This window comes from Melospiza melodia, chromosome 28 (genome assembly GCF_035770615.1).
Source record: "Melospiza melodia melodia isolate bMelMel2 chromosome 28, bMelMel2.pri, whole genome shotgun sequence".
In the NCBI taxonomy this organism is placed as follows: Eukaryota; Metazoa; Chordata; class Aves; order Passeriformes; family Passerellidae; genus Melospiza; species Melospiza melodia.
The window spans coordinates 6,592,978-6,616,022 of record NC_086221.1 but is presented as its reverse complement, the minus strand read 5'-3'; the positions used below and the strand labels follow the sequence as shown (position 1 = coordinate 6,616,022).

The window sequence follows — 23,045 nt, the reverse complement described above, 5'->3', positions numbered from 1 at the left end:
TTGGATCATAGAGAAGGAATTGTTTTGTTTCCCTACTCTGTTCTCAGAGCTCACCAACCCTTACTACAAAGCTCAGACCCACACACGAAAGCAGCTCAGAATCTAAAAAATATAAAAGCTAAACCCTGAGGCATCCCCAGGACCTCAGGCTAAGTCCCTGCTGTGTCCCTGCCTGTCCCCAGCTGATCTGCACCGTGCCAACGAGCCACCTGAAGTTCCTGAAGGAGGCTGGGCACGGCATCACCAAGGAGGAGATCCCCGAGGAGGAGCTGCCCGAGGACGTGGACGAGATCGACCACGCAGAGATGGAGCTGCGGCGGGGGCAGATCCTGTGGTTCCGGGGCCTCAACAGGATCCAGACCCAGGTACTGGGGGGCAGCAGGGCTGGGGGGGCTCTGCCTGCTGTGTCTGCTCCTCTCTCTCTCCCCATGCAGGGGTTGTGTCTGCACAGAGGTGACAGATGGTGCTGGCAGGATGCCATCGCCTCCCGGGCCAGGTTCTACCTGTGCCTTTGCAGGGAGCCAGGATAACCTGGGTTTTGGGATGGCTGGGGCCAGGATAACCTGGGACCAGGATAACCTGGGTTTTGGGACAGCTGGGGTGGTGGGAGGCTGTTCTGCTGCAGGCACTGTGCTGCTGGTCAGCAGGAGGCTGGACGTGCCACTGATGGTCACCTCTGCAGCTCAGGAGGCTGTGAGGGGTGCACGGAGCCCCCCAGGCTCTGCCCTGCTCTTGCTGGCTGCTGGGAGGCGGTTCCCAGTGGGAATGTGCTGCTCCCTGGTGTGGCTCCTTGTGCCACCCCTCTGTGCCACCTCCCCGTGCTGCACACCCAGAGCTCAGCCCTGTGGCACACAACAGGAGAAAATCTCTCAGTCTTCTTTTTACATCTCTTGACTTTCTTCCCCTGATTTTTTTCCTTTTTTTCCACCAAGCAGGGAGAGCTCTGTGCCCCTCATTTCCCTGGAGGCCAGGGCAGAGCTGTCCCATGGAGGGAATCCTGGTGTCCCTGGGCAAGCAGAGCTGCTGGGTCACCTCTGTCCCTCCTCTGTGACCAACCAACGGGGACAGGGGCTGGGGCAGAGTTAACTTCCCTTCTCTGAGCTGTCACCTCCACAGTGTCACCTCGATGGCCTCAAGGTGAAGCTCAGCCTTGGTTCCTGGCTGGCTGTGAGCCCTGAGGGGCAGCTGGGCTCTGTGTGGGGGTAACCAGAGCTTCTCTGACACGAGGAACGTGCTGGGAGCATCCAGGCTCTCCTGGCAGTGGTGCAGATGTGCTGGAAATCCGGGAGCTCTGCAGGGCTGCAGTGCCAGAGGTGCCCCTGGGCTGAGCCTGGAGCTTCCCGGGTGCTTCCCTGTGCTGGAGCTGGGATGAGCTCCTGCCATGTGAGAAATGGGTGCTGGCACGTCCTGGAGCGTCTGTGGGGTCCAACCTGGCATTGGGGGGCTCCTGTCCCCATTTGGGGTGTGTGAAAAGGACACAGGTGAGAAGAAGGATATCAGAGTGGGGCAGGAGTGAAGTTGTGTGTGAAACACCTGCTCAGCCAGAGCCGGGGCTGGAGGAGGTGCCCAGAAGGTGCCACAGGGTTGGCATCACCCAGCCACAAAGTGCCCAGGAAGCTGCTCTGTTCTTCAAGCCTTGTGACACATCCACAGGACAACCACGGCCCCACCAGCAGATGCTGCATCCCCAGCAGCCCTGAGGCCTGGGAGAGGGGCTGGGACATCTCCTGCTGCCACAGGGGCTGTGGGGAGCCCTTGGAGTGTCCCCAAAGTGCCCCACAGGGCTGAGGCACCAGGAGCCCTTCCCACTCGCACTCTGCCCGCTCTCTCTGTCTCTCTCTGCTCCTCCTGCAGATTTTTGGATACCCCCAGGTGTCTCCTCTGCCACTGCCTCCCACCACAGGGGGGATTGACCCTGCTGCTCTGGGAAGGGCAGAGCTGGACTCTCTCTCTGCTCCAACAGCAAAACCCCACGTGGGTTTTGGGGAGTGCGGGGTGGGCTCTTTCCTCCTTCCTCCTCCTCTTCCTCGCCTCTCCATCCTCCTCTTTCCTTGCTGTCTGTGTGTCTGCCCGCCCTCCCCTGTCCCCTGGCCCTGTCCCTGTCCCTGTCCCTGGCCGGGTGTCGCTATCTCACTCTCTGGTTCTTTGCAGATGGACGTAGTTTACACATTCCAGACCGGCGCCTCCTCTTTGCAGGGAGCCCTCAGGAGACAGCCTTCCATCGTGAGCCAGCACCACGATGTAAAAAATGTTTCTAGCCCAACCCATGTAGCTCTTTCCTCCGTCAATTCCACTCCCACCACTTCTGCTGTTGCTGCTGCTGCATCTCCTCCTGCGGGCAGTGAGTGATGGTCTATTACAATGCATGATTTAATGAGCACAGAGAGCACCTGCACCCCCCTAACCCCGCCTGCTCTCTCTCCCTCTCAGCCTTGACTCGCACACTCAGTCCCAAACCTGAAGGATGGGGCGGGAAACCCTTCAAAACCCCAATTTTTAACAAAATTATGAACCTTTCTGGTCCTTTCCCCCCCAGTTCCTTGTTGCTTTGTCCAGTTTTACCTCTTCTCCTCCTCTGCAGGGCTGGTGTTTGTGTCCACCCTCCTCAGGGTGAGCCAAAATTGCAGTTCTTGCTCAAAACCCCCCCAAGTTCACGAGCATTGCTGGGAGGAGGGCAAGGCTGAGCCCAAATCCTGCTGGTTCTTCCCTCTGCCCAGCCCTGGGACAGCCCAAGGATGGGCAGAGGAATTGCTTGAAATCTCTTCTGGAGGCAGAGTGGCCGCTGGGACTGTCCCCAAGGCTGGCTGAGCCACAGCAAGGAGGGACAAACGGGATTTGCTCCTGCCTGTGGCTCAGCTGGTGACACCTCGGGGCTGCTGTCCCCCCTCTCTGTCCCCACCTGGGGACTTGCATGGCCTGGGGACATCCCTGTGCTGCCCTGGGCAGCCGGAGGATCCTCAGTGCCCACCTTGCTCTGCACACTCTGGATCCCCAGGGTGTGCAGACACTGCTCTGCATGGAAATGGGCATGAAAAACAATTCCTGCTGGATCCCAGTGGGAATTCTGGGTCCTGGATCTCACACTGGGTCTCCAGACCCTAAAAAAAGTATGGAACACAATTCCTGCTGGATGCCAGTGGGAATTCTGAGTTCTGGATCTGGCACTGGGTCTCCACACCCCAAAAAAGGCCCTGTCTGGTGCAGGGCTCTCTCTCTGTTCATCACAGGCTGCTCTGCACATGCTGGATCCCAGGGTGTGCAGACACACAGCTGTACATGGAAATGGGCACGGAGGCCACAAATCAATGGGAATTCTGGATCCTGGCTTTCCAGCCCCCCATAGAAGGCCCTGTGTGATGTAGAACCCTCTGTGTGTGGGGTGTTGGGGCTGGTGAGCATGTGGCCGTGGTTCTGTCTGCAGGCTGGGAGCAGGGAGTGTGGCTCTGCTGGATAATTGGCTTTTTTATTGCACACTCACTTATCCCCGTTCTCCTCTGATTAGAGAAATACCCTCGGTGACTTTCTGGAGAGCTTTCAGGCTCTGCTGTTTATGCACTGTGGGGGAGGAGAGAGAATTTGGGATAATTTTGTTTTCTCTCTGTTTAGCTGACTCTGAGGCTGGCAGCTGATTGGGTTTAACCCCAGCGATGCTGGAGCAGCACAGCTGCCTCCTGCTCCCGCCTGCATCTGGGAAAACCTCCAGGATTTTCTGATGGAATAAAATCTGCTTAGAGGGGCTCAGAGCAGGGGTGGGGAGGAGACCAAAATGCAGCTTTTTTGCAGTCTGTGGATCCATATTTTCCCCCCATTTTGCAGTGAGGGAATAGAAAACTTGGATAGCTCGTGCAAACTTCCCCAGGAGCTAACCCAGGTCTCCAAATCTCCTGCTGTTTTCTTGCCTGGATTTCTCTTGTTTCCCTCTGCTGCTTCCCTCTCTCCCAAAGCTCCTCTTCCCTCCACGCAGATCTGTGGTGTCTCTTCTCCCGTGGATGAGTTTTTCCAGGGTTGGATTTGCTGCGTGGGGAGCTCTCAGGAATCCACGGGCAGGTTTTGGCAGAGTCCAGCTGCTCCTGCTGGGAATTCTGCCCTGGATTGAGGGGCTGGGCAGAGCCAGGGCACGGGATGGCATCCCGAGGGGCTCTCACCCAGCACGTGGAGGTTTCACGTTTCGCAGGAATCGATCCCAAGCCTGGAGGTTGCATTTGAAGCTTCCAGGTGGAGAGGAGGCGGGAGGAGCCGGCCGTGGGAGGGAGGGAGGGAAGGAGGGAGGGGAGGCTCCAGGCTGGAATTCAGCTCTGCCGGGCTCCCTGCCTCATTCAGAACACATTTCCTCCCTGTTCCCTTCCTTTGAGAGGGAACAGCTGAATTCATCTCGCAGCAGGTGATGGAGAAGGGAGGAAAGTCTGAGGGAAACTGCAGCAGGAGCTGCTTGAGGGGGCTGAGCAGGAGACTGAGCACAGAATCCCTGGAATTGCTCCAGGGAGCTTTTCCTGCTGCTCCTGGCAGTGCTGGACAAATCTCCAGGGCTCTGGAGGTGATTCCTTGGGAGAGATCTCACATGACAGGGGGAGGCTTCTGTGGAGCTGCTCCTAAATCTGAATTGTAGATGCCACCACCTTGTGGCTGTGACAGTCCCTGGGCTGTCCTTGGCCCTCTCCTCGTGGCTGTGACAGTCCCTGGCTCTCCTTGGCTTGGTGGGATTGTTCTCCTTGGTTCAGTTGGTGTTTCAGGGCTCAGGATTTGCTGATCTCAAGTCGTGGCTGATGTGACAGATGAGGTGGCCCCGGTAGTGTCCCTTGTCCTGTGCGTTCACCTGAATTGATCCAAGGTCATCAGTGCACAAATCCAGCTCGGAATTGGTTCCCAGCTCCCTCAAATTCCCATTTTTCCAGGCCAGTGGTGCTCCAGGCTCATGCAAAGCTCCTTCCGTGGGGCCAAAGAGTGAAATTGCTCCAGGGAGCCTTCCCTGCTGCTCCCAGCGGTCTGGGACAGGAGATCTGCTCCCACACGAGCTCTGCTCCACAGAGCTGAGGCTTCTGTTGCTTCCCTGGGACCCCAGCAGGGCTGGGAGTGACACTTGTGACACTTGTCACCCCCCTGAGCCCAGACCTGTGAGCTGGAAGGGTTTGGGGCTGGAATTCCAGAGGATCTGGAGGGAATCCACTGTCCAGGTGTGTTCCCAGAGCTCTCCCTCCCAGTGCAGGGGAGGTGGCAGAGCCATTTCCTGGTGCTCTGATTTCCTCCTTGAGCCTGGATTTCAGTGGAGCTTTCCCAGGAATGTGAAGGAATTCCTTCAGCGTATCCAACAGAGTCTGAATTGGTCTCCAGCTCCATCAAACTCCCATTTTTAACTGGGAAAACCACTGGGTCTCCTGCAGGTTCAGGGAAAGCTCCAGAGAGCCCTGGACCTTCACCTGGCTCCTCACAGCACCCACCTGGATCTGCTCCCAGGAGCTCCAGAAGAGCTGGAGACACCTTTGGGAGCCCCATTCCCCTGCAGAGCTGTAGGAAGGACCCTCCCACAGTAGAGTTTCCCCTGCTCTTTGCCTAACCCACCTCCTTTGGAGCCGTAGTTCCCCCACCTCGTCCGTCCCTTGTCCTCGTGTCCGTCCGTCCGTCCACCGCGGGGCGCGCGCACCCCCCACACCAATTAATGACTAATTAACGCCTCGTGGCTTCCATCCATCCGGACTGGTGATGTTGGGGGGGAGGTTTGGAGTCGTCCTTTGTCTTTTCTTGCAGCTTCTGAGGCTGGTGGCTCCCCAGCACCCCCGTAGTGCCTGACTGCCCCCAGTTCACCGTAGATGTCTCATTTTTGACCGAGCTGTCTGTTCAGTGGTGATCTTGTCGCTGTGGTCGTGCCGTTGTTTTCTTTTTTTGTTGTTTGGTGGTCGTCTCTCATCATTTATTTCACTTTCTCCCTCCAGCCCTGCCCTCTGGCAGCACCACTGACCCTCTGTTTTTTTCCCCCCACGCCCGCCCAGATCAAAGTGGTGAATGCGTTCCGTAGCTCGCTCTACGAAGGCCTCGAGAAACCCGAATCCAGAAGCTCCATCCATAACTTCATGACTCACCCAGAGTTCATCCTGGAGGAAGACGAGCCTCGGACACCATTCCTTGACGGCGCCGAAGACGAGCCCGAGCCTGAGGGACTCCAAAAGCGAGGTGGGGGCAGCCTGGGGGGCTCCACGGCCCTCAACAGGAACAACAACGCCGTGGACAGCGAGTTCAGCTTCCCCGAGCCCGGGAGCCCCTTCCACAGCCTGGAGACCTCAGTTTGACCTTAGAACTTGGAGTTTCCCCCTCCTCCTCCTCCTCCTCTTCTTCCTCGTCCTCATCCACCTGGGCCCTGTGTGATCCCAGCACCAGTAACTGATCACACTGCTGCGGTCAAACTGCTCATGCCTGTATCATCATTGAGGGGTTTTTTGGGGGTGGGGTTGGGGGTTTAATGTGGTTTTTTTTCTTTTTTTTTTTGGTTAATTTTGTTGGGTTTTTTTACCGTTATTTAGCAGTGGGAACCAGAGTACCACCAAGCTGGGTGTTGGGAGAGAGGTTAAGCCAAAAAAAAAAACCAAAACCAAACCAATTGTGCATCTCCATCCCCGATTTTCCGTGGTACTCACCCAGGGGAAGCTGCCAGGTTCTTTCCTCTCCAAGAGTTGGGTTTTTCACTTGGGGTTTTCACTTTGGAGAAATGCATGTTCCAAGGAAATTCAAATTGTTGTAGTCTTACACTCCCTCAGCCCTGAGGCTGGGGATGCACTTGTGACTTGATTTTATTTTTCTTGTGTTTTTAGGGTTTTTTCCACATGTGGTTTTTAGGGGTTTTTTCCTTCTAATGTTGGGGTTTGCTCTTTGCTTGTGGGATTTTCCCCCCTACCCAATGGGAAGTGGGGAGGGGGAGTCACTGCTCCAGTGCAGAAATTAAGGAATAAACTAAAAAATCCCAGCCAGGGGAAGGTGTTTACTGCAAGGTTCAGAGATCCAGGGATGCCCACCAGTCTTCCACCTTTGAAAAATGGTACCCGGGCTTCTTCCAGCTCCCCCTCTGTGTGTGCCCACACGTTTTCCTCTCTCTGTTTCCAAACTGGGAGATGAGAAATGAAGGGATAAATTCTGATTTTCCTGCAAAGGTGGAGGTGAAACTGCCAGGGTAAAGGTGGGGAGAACCCCCAGGCTGTGAGGGATGCAGCTTCTTCCTGAGGAATTCTCTTCTCCTCCTCTAGGAGAGGCCTCTCTGCTGCTCTTGCTCAGGGGGGAAACTCCTGGAGGATTTTTGCAGCTCTCCAGCTCCTGCCCTCCAGAACAGAGGGATTTTTGCCTTTTTCTGTGTTTTTGGGGTCCCCTCAGCCTCACAGGGATCTGGGAGGAGGCTCCAGCCATGCCCAAAAGCCATGGGAGGATGAGTGGGGATCTCCTGAATCCTGGGAAGGATCACCCCAGCTGTCTCCTGGCCCAGTGGAAGGCAGGGATGCCCCTGGATGATCCCAGATTTTCCTGGAGTTTGGTTTGGGTGCCTGCAGGTCTCCCTGAGGAGGCTTGGCCTCACTTGGCTGCTTCTTTTGGAGCCCTTGAGCCCTTCCTCACCTCCAGCCCTGGGGACAACCCAGTGAGAGTCCCTGTCCTTGGAATGGGCTCTGGATTGTCCCTCTGGCCATCCCTGGAGCTTGGGGGAAGCTCTGCCACCTCTCTGCTCTCCTCCATCTCCTTCCCTTGAGCCCTTCCTCACCTCCACCCCTGGAATAACCCAGTGAGAGTCCCTTGAAGGTGGCTCTGGATTGTCCCCCTGGACATCCCAGAGCTGGAGGCAGGGCTTGGGCTTCTCCTCCACTTGGAGGAAGCTCTGCCACCTCCCTGCTCTTCTCCATCCCCTTTCTTTGAGCCCTGTCTCACCTCCAGCCCTGGGGACAACCCAGTGAGGGTCCCTTTCCTTGGAACTGGCTCTGGATTGTCCCTCTGGACATCCCAGAGCTGGAAGCAGGGCTTGGGTTTCTCTTCCTCCTGGGAGCCTCCTCCATCCCCTCCCTTTGAGCCCTGGGAACAGCCCAGTGAGGGTCCCTTTCCTTGGAATTGGCTCTGGATTGTCCCTCTGGCCATCCCTGGAGTTGGAATCAGGGCTTGGGCTTCTCCTCTTCCTGGGAGCCACCTCCCTCCATCTCCCCGAGCCCTCCCTCACCTCCAGCCCTGAGAACAACCCAACAAGAGTCTCCCTTTCCTTGGAATTGGCCCTGGATTGTCCCTCCCTCCATCCCTGGCTTCTCCTCCCCTTGGGAACCTCCCTGCTCTCCTCCATCCCCTCTGGCTGAAGGAAGCAGACCAAACAAGCTGGAAACGAGGCGATTCCCAGCCCTGGATTCCAAACCCTGAGGGTTTTCTTGTTGGTTTTTTTTTTTTTGGGGAAAGGCTGGTTCTGGCCGGGTTCTCCTCCCCTGCCCCACCAGGAACGCACAGCGGAATCTCCCGTGCCTTGTCCGAGCACTGCCTGCAGCACCTCCTGCCACGCCAGGCCCAGATCTTTGCCAAGATTTAAGTGTTCCTTAAACCACAAACACAAACCAAGTGTCTCTGTGTCCTTCCCTGGGCTGGGAGGAGGAGGAGGAGGAGGAGGAGGAGGGAAGGATGAGCTCCTTTTTCCTGCTGAGGAAAGGTCTTTATCTCAAAAATCCCAAATATCCTGAATAACCCACCCTGGTGCTGGCGAGCTGGGCTTTGTTCACTGCCAACAGCAAGAAGAAATTGCCACCACTGCCCGTCCCCAGTGCAAATTCAGTGTCCACCCCATGCCTGGCTCCTCCTTGCCTCCCTCCCCACAAAAAAATAACCCAGGGGAGTGAGGGGATGTTGGGTTAAACACACACAAAAAAAATCCCCAAACGAGGGGTGGTTGTGGGGTTTTGGTTCTGTGCTAAAGGTGACGTTGCTTAAAAAAAAAAACCTAAAAAAAAAATTCACTTTTTCTATTTTAAATACTTACAAAAAAAAACAAAAAAAAAACAAAAAAAAAAAGGAGAAGATATGGTGTTCTTACAAGCTTACATAAATATTTATTAAATACTTTTTGGGGGGATGCACCAATTTTTTTTTTTTCATTTTGATATTTTTTTTAATACCTCAGACCTGTTGAAAAAAAGAAATAAAAAAAAAAGGACTCAAACCAACAACAACTTCAAGCCAATTTTGGAGGCTCTCAAAGTCACTCCCAGAAATCTGTGACTGGCAGGGTTTGCCACAAAGGGTCTGGTCGTTCCTTTAGTTTGTTTTTCCTCTATTTTTGTCGTTCTAGTTTCCATTTTAGGAGTTGGGGGGGGGGGGGAGGGAGAACTAATGCTATATAAATATTATGCAAAAAAAAGAAAAAAAAAGGAAAAAAAAAGAAAAAAAATCTAGTTTTCTTTAGCTCAGAAACTGATATTTTTACGTCAGCCATATGTATTTTGTTTAAAGAAAATAAAGAAAATAAAGAGATCTCGAGTCCCCGCTGCTGCTTGAGGGCAGTTGCAAGGGACACTTTAATTAATTCCGTGGATTAATTAATTCAGCCATCGGATGCCAGTCAGCTTCCTTTTCTCTGAGCAGCCATCTTTCTACTAGCCGTGAGTTGGATGACACAAATGGGGTTTTTTTATATATATAAATATCTATAAATTATGTTGGTGTATGGCTGGTTGCTTCAAGTATAAATGTTTCTTGTGCAGATTTCCTGTAAAGTTTTGTTTTTTTGGGTTAAGTTTCAGTGATATCCTGGCAGCAGCTGACTCTTGGCTTAAGTTATTGAGGACATTACACAAAAAAAAAAAAAAAAGAAAAAAAGAGATTTGGGGGAGATTGGTGCTCCAAAAACAAAGGCATGGTCGGCGGCACGGACTTTTGGGGACTTTCTGCAACATGCCTTGACTAGGGGGAGATATAAATATCCATATAAATATATATTATTATGAATAATTTCTGGGGTTTTTTTGCTTTGTTTGAACTGCCACGAGTGCGCGCGGAGCAGGGGAGGGCCGGCAGGAAGCAAAGCCACCCCCTCCCTCCTCCTTGTGATCAACTTGCCTTGGAATGCTTTGTTATTAAAACACTCTGAACATCCTTCTGCATCCAGTTCTTGATCCCAGCAGGGCGGATTTGCGGATTTTCCGTGGATTTTCTGTGGATTTTCCGTGGATTTTCCGTGGAATTGGCGGATTGGTACCAAAGACACCACGGCCTGTGCGTGGCTCGCTGGCCAGGCAGCTCTTGAGGTTTTCTCCTGCTGAGGTTTTTTTATGATTTGCACAGGGAGAAGGGTGTGGGGAGGGGGTTTAATTTCTTTTATTTCTTTCTTTTTTTTTATTTTTTCCCAAAGGTTTTCCGTGCAATAAAGTGAAATTTTCCAAGCGATCTCAAGAAGGAAATAAACTAAACCGCGTTTGAGCATGGGCGCCGTTTTCCCCCTCACGCCTGGGCCTGGAGGCCTCAGCTCCTCTCTGAGGGGAAAAAAACCTAAACTGGGAAAAAATCCCATCCCAAATGCCCAAAGGGCATCTCCAGGTGCCACTGCCAGCTCCTGGCACCTCTGGCACCACCTGAGAAGGTTTTTATCCCTCTGTGGGCACACCTGGGTCTGCATGGCTTCTGCTCCATCGCCAACCCCCTGAGCCCAAAACGCCACCTGCACCCCCAAATCTCCCCTGGGGCCCTTGCTCATTTTCCTTCTCCTTTTCCTGCTCCTTTTCCTTCTCCTTTTCCTGCTCTTTTTCCATCCAAACAAGATTTGTTTCCCCCCCAAACAGGGATTTTGCCATTTTTTCCTCTCCAGCATCCCCCCCTCACCCCAACTCTGCTCTCCCCAAACTCCCCAATTTTCATCCAGCAAAACCCATGGTTAAAACTGCCTTTAGTTTATTTCCTCCCCTTCAATAAATATATATATATATACAGTCTGAACTCAACATTTATGTGTGTGTATATATATTTATCCAATGCTCTCACAAAACAAAAAAAAACTTTCTTTTGAAGAGGGCACGTGGAACCGAGTTTTTCTTTGTTTTTTTTTTTTTTTCCAGTAACTCAGTATAATAAGCACTGGTATTTTTGTATAAAAAAACAGGAGAGAGAAAAAAGAAAAAAAAAAAAAAACAACCAAAATACAAAACAAAAGACTGAATATTATGTGGTATGCATGACATTAAAAAACAAAACAATGGTGGTTTCAAAGCAATATGTACCCTGGTGTGTTTGCCATATCCTAGAGTCCAGCTTAAAGTGCACCTGATCTGTATTGCATTTTGATATTAATCTCTATGTACAATGTTTTGCATGTAATTTATATGGATCTTGGGAGAAAAAGAAAAAAAAAGAATCTGAATGATTTGTCCGTTGGCTTCCTCTGAGAAAAGAAACTCCAAGCAGAGCTAAAAGTCCAAAATGGAAGCAGCAGAGTGCTTGAGGGGTGGGAAAATGGGTGCAGTAAGAAAAAAGAAATGAAGAGGGAGAAGGGGAGTGGTTTGGAATCAATAAAGCTTTTGGCTGTTGAGCAGAAATTGCATCCAGAGAATAAAATGTGTAACTGTGCCGTGCTCTGTGTGTCCGGCAGCTCGGGGGATCTGTCTGTCCCAAATTTTCCTCAGGAATAGCTCCAGTGGGGTGGAAATGGATGGGGATCCAACCCAAAATCCCCTCAGTGTGGGATTTCTGTTATTTCATTGATTATTCTTCCACAATCTACAAGAAAAGTGTCCAAATTGGTGCCAAATGCTACCCAAATGGTGCTGCTGGGCTGTGAGGGGCTGCCCTGGCTAAATAATCGGTATAGACCAATGTGTGGTATTCAGAGACACATAATTCTCTCTCCCAGGATTTTTCCTGGGGAAAAGCCAGTGAAAAGATTTTGGCTTTTATTACATTCACAGAATAAAATGTGTAACAGTGCCGTGCTCCGTGTGTCCGGCAGCTCGGGGGGGTCTGTCTGTCCCAAACCCTGCTCAAGAATTCACATCCCTGAGGGGGCGTGAGGGAGGGGATGGCACCTGGGACTGGGGACCATTTTTGGGACATCGGGGGGAATTTCCTAATGGAAAGGGCGGCCAGGATTTGGAAGTGGCTGCCCAGGGAGGTTTGGAGTCCCCCTCAGCCCTGGAGGTGACAAGGAAGGATTGGACGTGGCACTGAGGGCGCTGGAAAGTTGGATGATCTGGGAGGGATTCTCCAAGCTAAATTTTGCGAGCAGAGGGTAGGATGGAGAAACACGGCCATGTTCGCTACACAGGGAAAAGATGCGTCCCCTTTTTGAGGCTTTTTGAAATGCGGGGAAGCAAAAAAACCACAACAAAATCAACCCCCGCTCCGCCTCAGGCGCCCGCCCACCCTCTCCCTTCCCGTCGGGCGGGTGAAGCCACTTCCGGCCGCCATCTTGGCAGCGGGCGCCATCTTTCAGCCGGGCCCCGGGACACGGCGGCGGCGGCCCCGGCAGGATGGAGAAACACCACCCTGTTCGTTTCACGGGAAAAAGCTTTGTCCTTTTTGAGGCTTTTCGAAACGCGGAGAAGCAAAAAAAAAAGCAAAATCCACCCCCGTTTCCCCTCAGACACCTCTCTTCCTGTCGGGCGGGTGAAGCCATTTCCGGCCGCTGTCTTGGCAGCGGGCGCGCTGAGGCTGCGCGGGCACCGGGCGCCATCTTTGAGCCGGGCACGGGGACACGGCGGCTGTGACGATGGATCGCGGCAGGATAGAGAAACATGGCCCTGTTTACTTCATAAAAATCTTTATTCTATTTTTGAAGGAGTTTTGAAGTGCAAGGAAGCCATAAAGCAGCAAAATCCACCCCCGTTCCCCCTCAGACTCCCTCTCTTCCTGTCGCGCGGGTGAAGCCACTTCTGGGCACCATCTTGGCTGAGGGCGCCACCTTTGAGCCGGGCACCGGGACACGGCGGCGGTGCCGACGGATCGCAGCAGGATGGAAAAACACGGCCCTGTTTAATTAAAAAAATCTTTATCCTCCTTTTGAAGTAATTTTGAATTGTGTGGAGGCCATAAAAGAGCAAAATCCTCCCTTATTCCCCCTCAGACCCCCTTTCTTCCTGTCGAGCGGGTGAAGCCACTTCCTGGCGCCATCTTGGCTGAGGGCGTCATCTTTGAGCGGGGCACCGGGGACACGGCAGCACCGATCCCGGAAAGATGGAGAAACACGGCCCTGTTTACTTAATAAAAAAATCTTTATCCTCTTTTTGAAGTACGAGGAACCAATAAAACAGCAAAATCCACCCATGTTTTCCCTCAGACCCCCCTCTTTTCCTGTCGGGCGGGTGAAGCCATTTCCGGGCGCCATCTTGGCCGCGGGCGCGTTGAGGCTGCGCGGGCACCGGGCGCCATCTTTGAGCCGGGCACCGGGACACGGCAGCGGCGGCCCCGGCGGAGCGCGGCGACAGCGACACGGCGGCCCCCGGGGGCTCGGTAAAACTCAAACTCCCTGAGCGACCGTAAATAGAGCGGCTTCGGAGCCCTGCGGCGGCTGGTGGGAGATGGGGAGGAACAGGCGGGGGGGCGGTGCTGGCTCAACCCCGGCTCCTCCGCAAGGCCGCGCGGCCCCACAGCGGCAGGGGAACGCTGAGGGGCGAGGCGGAATTAAGAGGAAATAAAGCTGGGATTGAGTGGGAATAAAGCCGGGATTATGTGGGAATAAAGCCGGGATTACGTGGGAATAAAGCCGGGTGAGGCGGGTTTGCTCGCCCGGGTTTTGGGGAGGGGGAGCTGCGGGCCCGGGGTAGGCCCGAGGCCTTCCCTCAGCGCTGTCCCCTCTCCAAAGCCAGCTCAGATATTTCCTAAATCTCCTCATTTTTCACATCAGAACTCCTTTTTTCCTGTTGTAGCAACGCGTCCGAGGGGCATTTCTAACGTAATTCCCTAAAGGAACTTCAGGAGCTGAGTAACTCTGGATGCAGGCGGGCTCAGTTCCTCCCGGAGGTTGTTAAAAACAACGCGAATCCGCCAATTTTTGGTGTTTTTTCCTTATTTTTTAAAGGTTTTCCCTCCCGGATGTTGTTAAAACAACGCGATTCTGTGAATTTTTGGGGTGTTTTTCTTATTTTTTTAAAGGCTCTGCTTTCTGACGCCAATTTTTGTTATGGAAACGCCAAAAAAGAAAATTTATTGTTGTTGTTAAAGGGACCAAAGCCTCCAGGTTATTCCCAGAATTGTATCAGGGTCGCATTTCCTGAATAAATCACAGCTTTATTTGGCTGTAAAAAATAGAAATAAATAAAATAAAGGATTTTAGGGTTGAATTTGGGCACAGCTGAAGCAGAGCAGGAAGAATTTTCCATTTAAAACTTCCTGGTGGTGACATTTCCCAGCTCTAATGACATTTTCCAAGGTGAAAATCGAATTTTTTGGGGGAAAATCGATTTTTTTTTTTTTTGTATTTAAGAAAACATTTCCATGAGGGAGAGGAATAGGAAATTTTTATAGGAAATTGCTGCCAGGCTTTGAGGTTAAGCTCAGAAATACAAAAAAATGAAATTAAATTTAATTATTGCTGTTTTATTCAAGAGTGAAAGGAGCAGCTTCCCTTGGTTTGGGGTTGATTTTTAAAGAGGAAAAGCTGAAAGAGAGAGAAAAAAATGGAGAAAAAATTGGTTAAAATGTGAAATTCCTGCTGCTTTTCCTTCTTTGCCACCTGATAAACAGGAAATGAGTCATCCAAGGAATTTAAGGCACAAATGAAGCAGCAGGAGAAAATTTTCCAGGGAAATTTGAGAGTTTAAAATCCAAAAGTTCCTCACAGGGAAATGCAGGAAAACTTCTTTATTTTCCCTTTAAAAATATAAAAGTGGTGTTGGTTTTTATGGCCTGGTTTCTGCTGCTGCATTTTTAATTGATTAGATTTTTTTTTTCTACAAAAATTTTCATTAATTTCATGAATTCAGAACAAAAAACTTTAAAATTTTACATTCACTTGAATTCATTCAAAACCTACTGAGTGCACCAGAGTTACTCATTTTTATTCAAATTATTTTGAATTTACCAGTTTAAAAATTCAACAAAAATGTTTTTTAATGAACTTCTTTAATAATTAAATCACTCTAATGAAGTTTAAAGGTTTTGGGTGGGTTTGGTTGATTCTTTTCTGTTATTGCTGTTTATTTTCAAGGTTTATTCCAATTTAAACAAGATCCACAGTGAAATATGGAATAATGAAGGCAAAAATTTGATTTATTTTTCAAAAGAATTCAATCTGAAGGGATTTTCTCTCCCCTCAGGGTGTTGGATGTAGAAATGTTGAATTTTCAATGTGGAAATTCCTGCTTTGGGTTGGAATTTCTGCTTTTCTCACCCCTCACTCCCAGGATTTCAGTAAACAGAAGAATTCAGGTTGAAATTTGATTTGAATTCCTTGGGAAAAGTTGAATTCCCACCACAAGGAGCTCCAGGAGTTTTAGGATTAAATTCCATGAGGCAAAATTTGATTTTTGAAGCTCCAAAATTGAATTTAACCCCATGGAGAAGAACAGGAAGCACTTAAATCCTGATTTATTTTTATTCCCTTTTCAATCACTCAAAAAAAAACCCTAAAAAACCAATAATTAATCTGAAAACCCAACTTTTCCTCTCTTTATTTTAGATTTGGGAAAATTCCTTGGCCAAAAAAAAACAAACAAAAAAAATCGTGGAAAATTCACAAAATTTCTTTGTGTGAGTAAAAGGTTCCAAGTGTTTCTTCTTACGCTGCAAAGAAAAATTGATTGAGTTTTGTCCTCCCCAAAAAGAGTCAGAAACATCCGAGGGGTAAAAGTGATTTTTATTTGGTTTTTAGCAGAATATCTGCAAGAAAAATGGGATAAAAACTCCCAATAAATCCATTTTTGGTGGCACCCAAACCCCAATCAGCTGCTGAATGATTAGGGAACAGCACAAATGGAAAAATTGGGGAAATTTCTTGGAAATTCTGCCCCAAATTCCCCAAAATTCCTGGGTTGAGGGTTGGGGATGGGTGAGTTTGTCCCTGTGCTGTCCCCAATAATCTCATTTTCCCCCCAATTCCAATTTATGGGTTAAAATTCTGATTTTTTTGTTGTTTTTCTCCTTGTCCTGCTGTCCTTGCCTCCTTTGGGGTGTGTATAAACACAATTTTGGGGTTTATACACACAAATTTTGGTGGGAGGGGGTTTTTTCTCATCAATATGGGGGAAGGTTTTTGTGTTTTCTTAATAGGTGAAGAAATCTCAGAAGACCAGAAATTGCAACTTACTGAATTATATAATTAAAAAAAAAATTTAAAAAAAACTAAAAATTTCCCCAGCTGTGGAAGATGGAGCCTCATTTTTTGAATCCTGAGCCACTTTGAATCGCTGGGGATTTTTTTTTTTATAATTTTTTTTTTTTATGTTTTTATTTTTTAATTTTTTTTATTGGAAGAGCTAAAATATCCCTGGCTGTCTCCAGATTTGCAATGGACTCAATTCCTCCTCCATTGTTTCTGAGAGCAACCTCAGAGTTTTTGGAAAATTGTTGGCTGAGAGGTTCCCTTGGAATTGTCAGGAGGAAAAAAAAAAAGCAAAAAAAAAAAAAACAAAACAAAAAAGCAAAAAAAAAAAAGGCAAAATTCACAAATTCTTTCTGCCCCTTTGTTATTCATTCACGGACTCCTTCGGCCTACAGGAGAGGGAACTGCATGGCTGGGAAGAACAAAGGCTGGGCTCAGCGTGGCCAGGTGGGTGAGAGCCAGGGTGCTCTGGGATTGAGGGGAGATCAGGCAAAAATCCCCCTGGGATTGGGGGAAAATGCCCTGAGATTGTGGGGAAATATCAGGGAAAAATCCGGGAAAAATCCCCCTGGGTTTGGGAAAAATTTTGAGGGAAAACTGCCCTGGGATTGAGGGGGAAAATCAGGGAAAAAATCCCCTGGGAGTGGGGGAAATGCCCCTGGGATTAGAGGAAAAATCCCCCTGGGATTGAGGGAAAAATGCCCTGAGATTGAGGGGAAAAATTGGGGTAAAAATGCCCTGGGATCAGGGAAAAATCAGGGGAAAATCCTCTGGGATTGGGGAAAAAATGCCCCTGGATTGAGGGGAAAAATCAGGGAGAAACTGCCCTGGGATTGGGGGAAAAATCAGGGAAAAAAAATCTCCTGGGACTGGAGGAAAAATCCTCTGGGATTGGGGGGAAAATGCCCTGAGATTGAGGGGAAAAATCAGGGAAAAATCCTTTTGGGATTGAGGGGAAAATCCTCTGGAATTGGGGAAAAGTTCCCCTGGGATTGAGGGGAAAATTCCCCCTGGGATTGGGGAAAAATCCAGGAGAAAATCCTCTGGGATTGGGGGGAAAAAATCCTCTGGGATTGAGGGGAAAAATCACCTGGGATTGGGGGAAAATCAGGGGAAAAATCTCCTGGGATTAGGGAAAAAATCAGGGGGAAAATGCCCTGAGATTGAGGGGAAAAATCAGGGAAAATTTGGGGTAAAAATGCCCTGGGATCAGGGAAAAATCAGGGAAAAATGCCTTGGGATCAGGGAAAAAATCCTCTGGAATTGGGGGGAAAATCAGGGAAAAATGCCTTGGGATTGAGGGGGAAAAATCCTCTGGGATTGAGGGGAAAAATCAGGGAAAAATCCTTTGGGGATTGAGGGGAAAATCCTCTGGAATTGGGGAAAAGTTTCCCTGGGATTGAGGGGAAAAAATTCTCATGAGATCAGGGAATGGAATTGGGGAAAAATTGCCTGGGACTGGGGAGTAGGACTGGGGAAAAAATCCCCTTGAAATCAGGGAATGGGATGGGGGGGAAATCCCATGGGATCAATGAAAAATCCCCCTGGGATTAGAGGGAAAATCCTCTGGGATCAGGGGAAAAATGCCCTGGGATTGGTGTTCATAGTGTAATATGAAATAACACATGACAATAATATTACAATATTTATTTAATTTATTATTAAGATATTGTATTATCAATTATTCAATATTACACCCAGTTTTTGAAGAAGTGCCTCTCTTTAGGGTCACCCCCTAAATTTTTCTGTCAGAACTGTTATTAAGGTCACAAATTACAATTTATGCTGCAGTTTGGACCAAATCTGCCTAAAAATTTGTTTAAAAAATTGAATTTTCAACAATTTCTTTTTCATCTTTCTGCCCAGCTGATTCCAACTCACTGCTCCTTCCAGACCCAAATCAATCCACAGGAATTGAATAGGAAACAACTCTAAAACCCCAATTTTTATTCTCCAGGGTTACTTTTAAGCAGAAGCTGTCAGAGCTGAGCCAGGAGAAGCCTTTGAGGTTCCTGCCCAGGCTGGAGCAGGAGAGCCCTGGGAGGAGCAAACCCTGAGTAGGGAGTGAGGATCTGCAGCATGTCCAGCCAGGGGGATGACTGCTACTTCTACTTCTACTCCACCTGCAACAAGGTGAGGCCAGAGATCCTCCTGAGCAGAAAATCAATTCCTCTTCATTCATTGATTGATTCATTCTTGATTATCCAGTCATTGTTATGAAATTTGGATTTTTGTTCCCTTTCCAACCCATTTATTTTTGAACCCGTGTCCTTTTCCTTCCCATCCCATTTTTTAACCTGTGTGTTTTTCTCATCCCATTTTTTGAGCTCTGTGATTTTCATTCGGATCCAATTCCCTCAGGAATTCCTCATTCCCTGCCTGGCCTCTGAGCAGAAAATCAATTCCTAATCAATTCCTCTTCATTCATTGATTAATTCATTATTGATTATCCAGTCATTGTTCAGCTCCCAGTTCAGAAATTTGGATTTTTGTTCCCTTTCCAAACCATTTATTTTTTAACCCGTGTCCTTTTCCTTTTCCTTTTCCTTTTTCTTTCCATTTATAACCTTGATGCTTTTCCTCTCCATTCCATTTTTTTGACCTGTGTGTTTTTCCTCTCCATCCCATTTTTTCCATCCCTTTTCCTGTGTTTTTCCTTCCCATCCCATTTTTTAACCTGTGTGTTTTTCCTTTCCCATCCCATTTTTTTACCTTTATAATTCTCCTTCCCAAACCCATTTCTCCTTTGAAACTGTTTCCCCCCCCCCCTTTTTTTGCTGATTTCTGTGAATTTCCTGTTCCTCAATCCCATTTTTACCAATTTTTGTGAATTCCAGGGAGTTTCCTGTTCCCCCCTTTTTTGCTGATTTCCTTTGAATGTCAGAGAGATTCCTGTTCCTTCCCCCATTGTTTTTCTGATTTCCAGTGAATTTCAGTGAGTTTCCTGTTGCCCCATTTTTTGCTGATTTCTGTGAATTTCTGTGAATTTCCTGTTCCTCAATCCTGTTTTTACCGATTTTTGTGAATTCCAGGGAGATTCCTGTTCCTCAGTCCTGTTTATTTCTGTGAATTTCAGGGAATTTCCTGTTCCTTTAACCCCATTTTTTACTGATTTTTGTGATTTCAGGGCGACTCATGCTCCTTTAACCCCATATTTTTCTGTGACTTTCAGTGAATTTCCTGTTATTTAATCCCTTTTTTTTTTTTTCTCATTTCTGTGCATTCCAGTGAGTTTCATGTTCCCTAACCCCATTTTTTGCTGTTTTCTGTGAATTTTAGGGAGACTCCTGCTCCTTTAACCCCATTTTTTACTGGTTTTTGTGAATTTTAGGGACACTCCTGTTCCCCCATTTTTCCTGAGTTCCTTTGAATTTGAGGGCGATTCCTGTTCCTTAACCCCATTTTTGCTGACTTTTGTCCATTCCAAGGAGATTCCTGTTCCTCAATCTCATTTTTACTGATTTCTGTGACTCTCAGTGAGTTCCATGTTCCTCAACCCCATTTTTTTACATTTTAGGGAGACTCCTGCTCATTTTTCCTGTGAATTTTGGGGCGACTCCCGTTCCTCAATCCCATTTTTACTGATTTTTATGCATTCCAGTGAGATTCCTGTTATTTAATCCCTTTTTTTTTTCCTCATTTCTGTGCATTCCAGTGAGTTTCATGTTCCCTAAGCCCACTTTTTGCTGATTGTTCTGCTCCCAGGGTGACTCGTGCTCGTTCCGGCACTGCGAGGCGGCGCTGGGCAGTGAGACCGTGTGCACGCTGTGGCAGGAGGGGCGCTGCTTCAGGAATGTCTGCAGGTTCAGGCACATGGAGATCGATGTGAGCACCCCAAAAACCCCCAAAAATCCCTCCCAGACCATCCCAGACATTTAGGGGATAAATATCCTTGCCCAGCAAAAATTTAGAGGGGTTTTGTTAGCAGGAAAAAGGAAAAAACTCAATTTTTTAAGGTGTTTTCCAGCTGTGTTTAATAATGTTATTGCCTAAATTTTATCAGATTTCAGGCTTGAAATGTGGTGGGAAAGAAATTTCTGGGAGCTGGAATATCTCCCTAAATAATTTATCCTGAAAATTTGTGGAATTCCTGAGAGCTGCAATTTTTTATTCTCAAGAGCTGGAATTTCTCACGAAATTTTTTAATTTGAGCTCTGAAATTCTTCCTGAATTTTTTTTTGTCCTGAGCTCTTGGAATTGCTGAGAGCTGGAATATCTTCCCAAATTTTTTATCCTGAGCTCTTCAAATTCTTTCTGAATTTTTTATCCTGAGCTCTTGGAGTTCTTGAGAGCTGAAATTTTTCCCAAATTGTTTTCTCCTGAGCTCTGGGAATTCTGGAATGCTTCAGGAACGTCTGCAGGTTCAGGCACATGGAGATCGATGGGAGCACCCCAGAAATATTTTAAGTTTGAATTTGTGTTTTCCCACCAATATTTCAGTTTTTCTTTGTGTTTTCCCCACCAATATTTCAGTTTAAATTTCTGTTTCTCCCCACCAATATTTCAGTTTTTATTTATGTTTTCCCCACCAATATTTCAGTTTTTATTTGTGTTTTTCCCCACCAATATTTTAGTTTTTATTTGTGATTTCCCCAACAATATTTCAGTTTGAATTTCTGTTTTTCCCCACAAATATTTACTTTTTATTTGTGTTTTTTGCCCAGAAAAAGCGCAGTGAGATCGCCTGTTACTGGGAGAACCAACCTGGGGGCTGCCAGAAGCACAACTGTGCCTTCCACCACACCAAGGGCAGATACGTGGATGGGCTCTTCCTTCCCCCCAGCAAAAGTGAGTTTGCCACCTCATTTTTCATCAAAATATCCAAAAATTCATGGTGAATATTTCCTTTTTCCTTTTTCCTTTTTCCTTTCCTTTTTCCTTTTTACTTTTTACTTTTTACTTTTTCCTTTTTCCTTTTTCCTTTTTCCTTTTTCCTTTTTCCTTTTTCCTTTTTCCTTTTTCCTTTTTCCTTTTTCCTTTTTCCTTTTTCCTTTTTCCTTTTTCCTTTTTCCTTTTTCCTTTTTCCTTTTTCCTTTTCCCTTTTTCCTTTTCCCTTTTCCCTTTTCCCTTTTCCCTTTTCCCTTTCCTTTTTCCTTTTTCCTTTTTCCTTTTTCCTTTTTCCTTTTTCCTTTTCCCTTTTCCCTTTTCCCTTTTCCCTTTTCCCTTTTCCCTTTTCCCTTTTCCCTTTTCCCTTTTCCCTTTTCCCTTTTTCCTTTCCTTTCCCTTTCCCTTTCCCTTTCCCTTTCCCTTTCCTTTCCCTTTCCTTTCCCTTTCCTTTCCCTTTCCCTTTCCCTTTCCCTTTCCCTTTCCCTTTCCCTTTCCCTTTCCCTTCCCTTCTTCCTTTTCCCTTCTCCCTTCTCCTTTAACCCCTTTATGTCTGTAGAACCCAGAACTGAATCCAGCAGTGTTTTTTACCAAATTCCCCCCAATTTGAGATAAAATTTGAGATTTTTTTCCTTTTCCAGCCACCCTTGCCAGCCCCCCAGAGGCTGCAGAGGACGAGGTGAAGTTGGTGCAGCTGCAGCAGAACAAACTCTCAGTGCAGTCCAACCCCTCCCCTCAGCTCAGGGGGGTGATGAAAGTGGAGAATTCTGAGAATGTGCCCAGTCCCACCCACCCCCCCGTGGTCATCAACGCTGCTGATGATGATGAGGATGATGATGGTGAGAAATCTGGAGTTTATTTCATTGATTTCTGCTGAAAATTCAAATATAAACCATAAAATTCGATGTTTGCGCTGCGGAAAAATGATAATTTTTTTGTTGTTCTTGGAATGTTGAGCTATATAAAAATGAAATGTGTTGGTGAAATCCTTAATTTAACAAAAATATTGTATTGAAACCACATAAATCATTTCATTTTGGCTTTGATTTTCCTTTCCAGACCAACTTTCTGAAGAAGGAGAAGAAACCAAAACCCCAGTGCAGCCCCCAGCCCCAGAGAGCCACAATGGGCTGAGGGTGATTTCCACCAGGAAACCCAACCCCAGTGCAAAGCAAGGTAATCCTGGGGCTGGGATTGGGAATTAAATACAAAATATTCCTGAAATAAAAACAAAATATTCCTAAAATAAAAACAAAATTAAAATAAAATATTCCCACAATGGGCTGAGGGTGATTCCCACCAGGAAACCCAACCCCAGTGCAAAGCAAGGTAATCCTGGGCTGGGATTGGGAATTAAATACAAAATATTCCTGAAATAAAACCCAAATATTCCTAAAATATAACCCAAATATTCCTAAAATATAACCCAAATATTCCTAAAATAAAACCAAAATATTCCTGAAATAAAAACAAAATGTTCCTAAAATAAAACCAAAATATTCCCACAATGGGCTGAGGGTGATTTCCACCAGGAAACCCAACCCCAGTGCAAAGCAAGGTAATCCTCGGCTGGGATTGGGAATTAAAATCAAAATGTTCCTAAAATTAAAACAAAATATTTCTAAAATTAAAACAAAATATTCCTAAAATTAAAACAAAATATTCCTGAAAAAATCCCTTCAGTCATGGTGCAAATCCAGATCCAAGGAATTCAGCAATCTCTGATCCCTCTCCCTGACTTTGTGCTGAAAATGTGAATTTTCCCTTGGAGGGTGAAAAAATCTCCCAATTTTCCAAAATCCCAAATCCCCCCCTGTCCTGGGGTTTTTAATTCCTGGGGAGTGTTGGGAGAATTTATTCCCAATATTCTGGGAAGGATTCACCTCAATTTTCCTGAATTTTCTGTGCTTTTAGATGACAACTTAAATTTTGGAATCAAAACCTTGGAAGAGATCAAACTGAAGAAACTCAAGGAAAAAGC

General features: G+C 47.6%; 2 protein-coding genes across 9 annotated transcripts in view; both read left to right on the top strand.

Annotated features, from left to right (window-relative positions):
* ATP2B4 (ATPase plasma membrane Ca2+ transporting 4) overlaps positions 1-11,522 on the top strand; it is a 67,355-nt gene extending 55,833 nt beyond the window's left edge. For 4 of the 8 annotated variants that reach the window (XM_063178236.1, XM_063178237.1, XM_063178238.1 and 1 more), the window contains 3 exons: positions 183-365; positions 2,152-2,241; positions 5,985-11,522. In XM_063178236.1, coding sequence (XP_063034306.1) covers positions 183-365; positions 2,152-2,241; positions 5,985-6,281 — 570 coding nt within the window. In that variant the 3' untranslated portion in view covers positions 6,282-11,522. Of the gene's footprint in view, positions 1-182; positions 366-2,151; positions 2,342-5,984 lie in introns of all 8 variants that reach the window. The other 4 variants (XM_063178242.1, XM_063178241.1, XM_063178240.1 and 1 more) reach the window with 2 other exon arrangements.
* A 2,001-nt stretch (positions 11,523-13,523) lies between these two features.
* ZC3H11A (zinc finger CCCH-type containing 11A) overlaps positions 13,524-23,045 on the top strand; it is a 19,286-nt gene continuing 9,764 nt past the window's right edge. Inside the window, exons 1-7 of the mRNA XM_063177731.1 lie at positions 13,524-16,687; positions 18,198-18,373; positions 19,946-20,065; positions 20,905-21,028; positions 21,706-21,903; positions 22,124-22,240; positions 22,979-23,043. Of these exons, the coding sequence (XP_063033801.1) occupies positions 18,320-18,373; positions 19,946-20,065; positions 20,905-21,028; positions 21,706-21,903; positions 22,124-22,240; positions 22,979-23,043 (678 nt within the window). The 5' untranslated portion in view covers positions 13,524-16,687; positions 18,198-18,319. The remainder of the gene's footprint in view (positions 16,688-18,197; positions 18,374-19,945; positions 20,066-20,904; positions 21,029-21,705; positions 21,904-22,123; positions 22,241-22,978; positions 23,044-23,045) is intronic.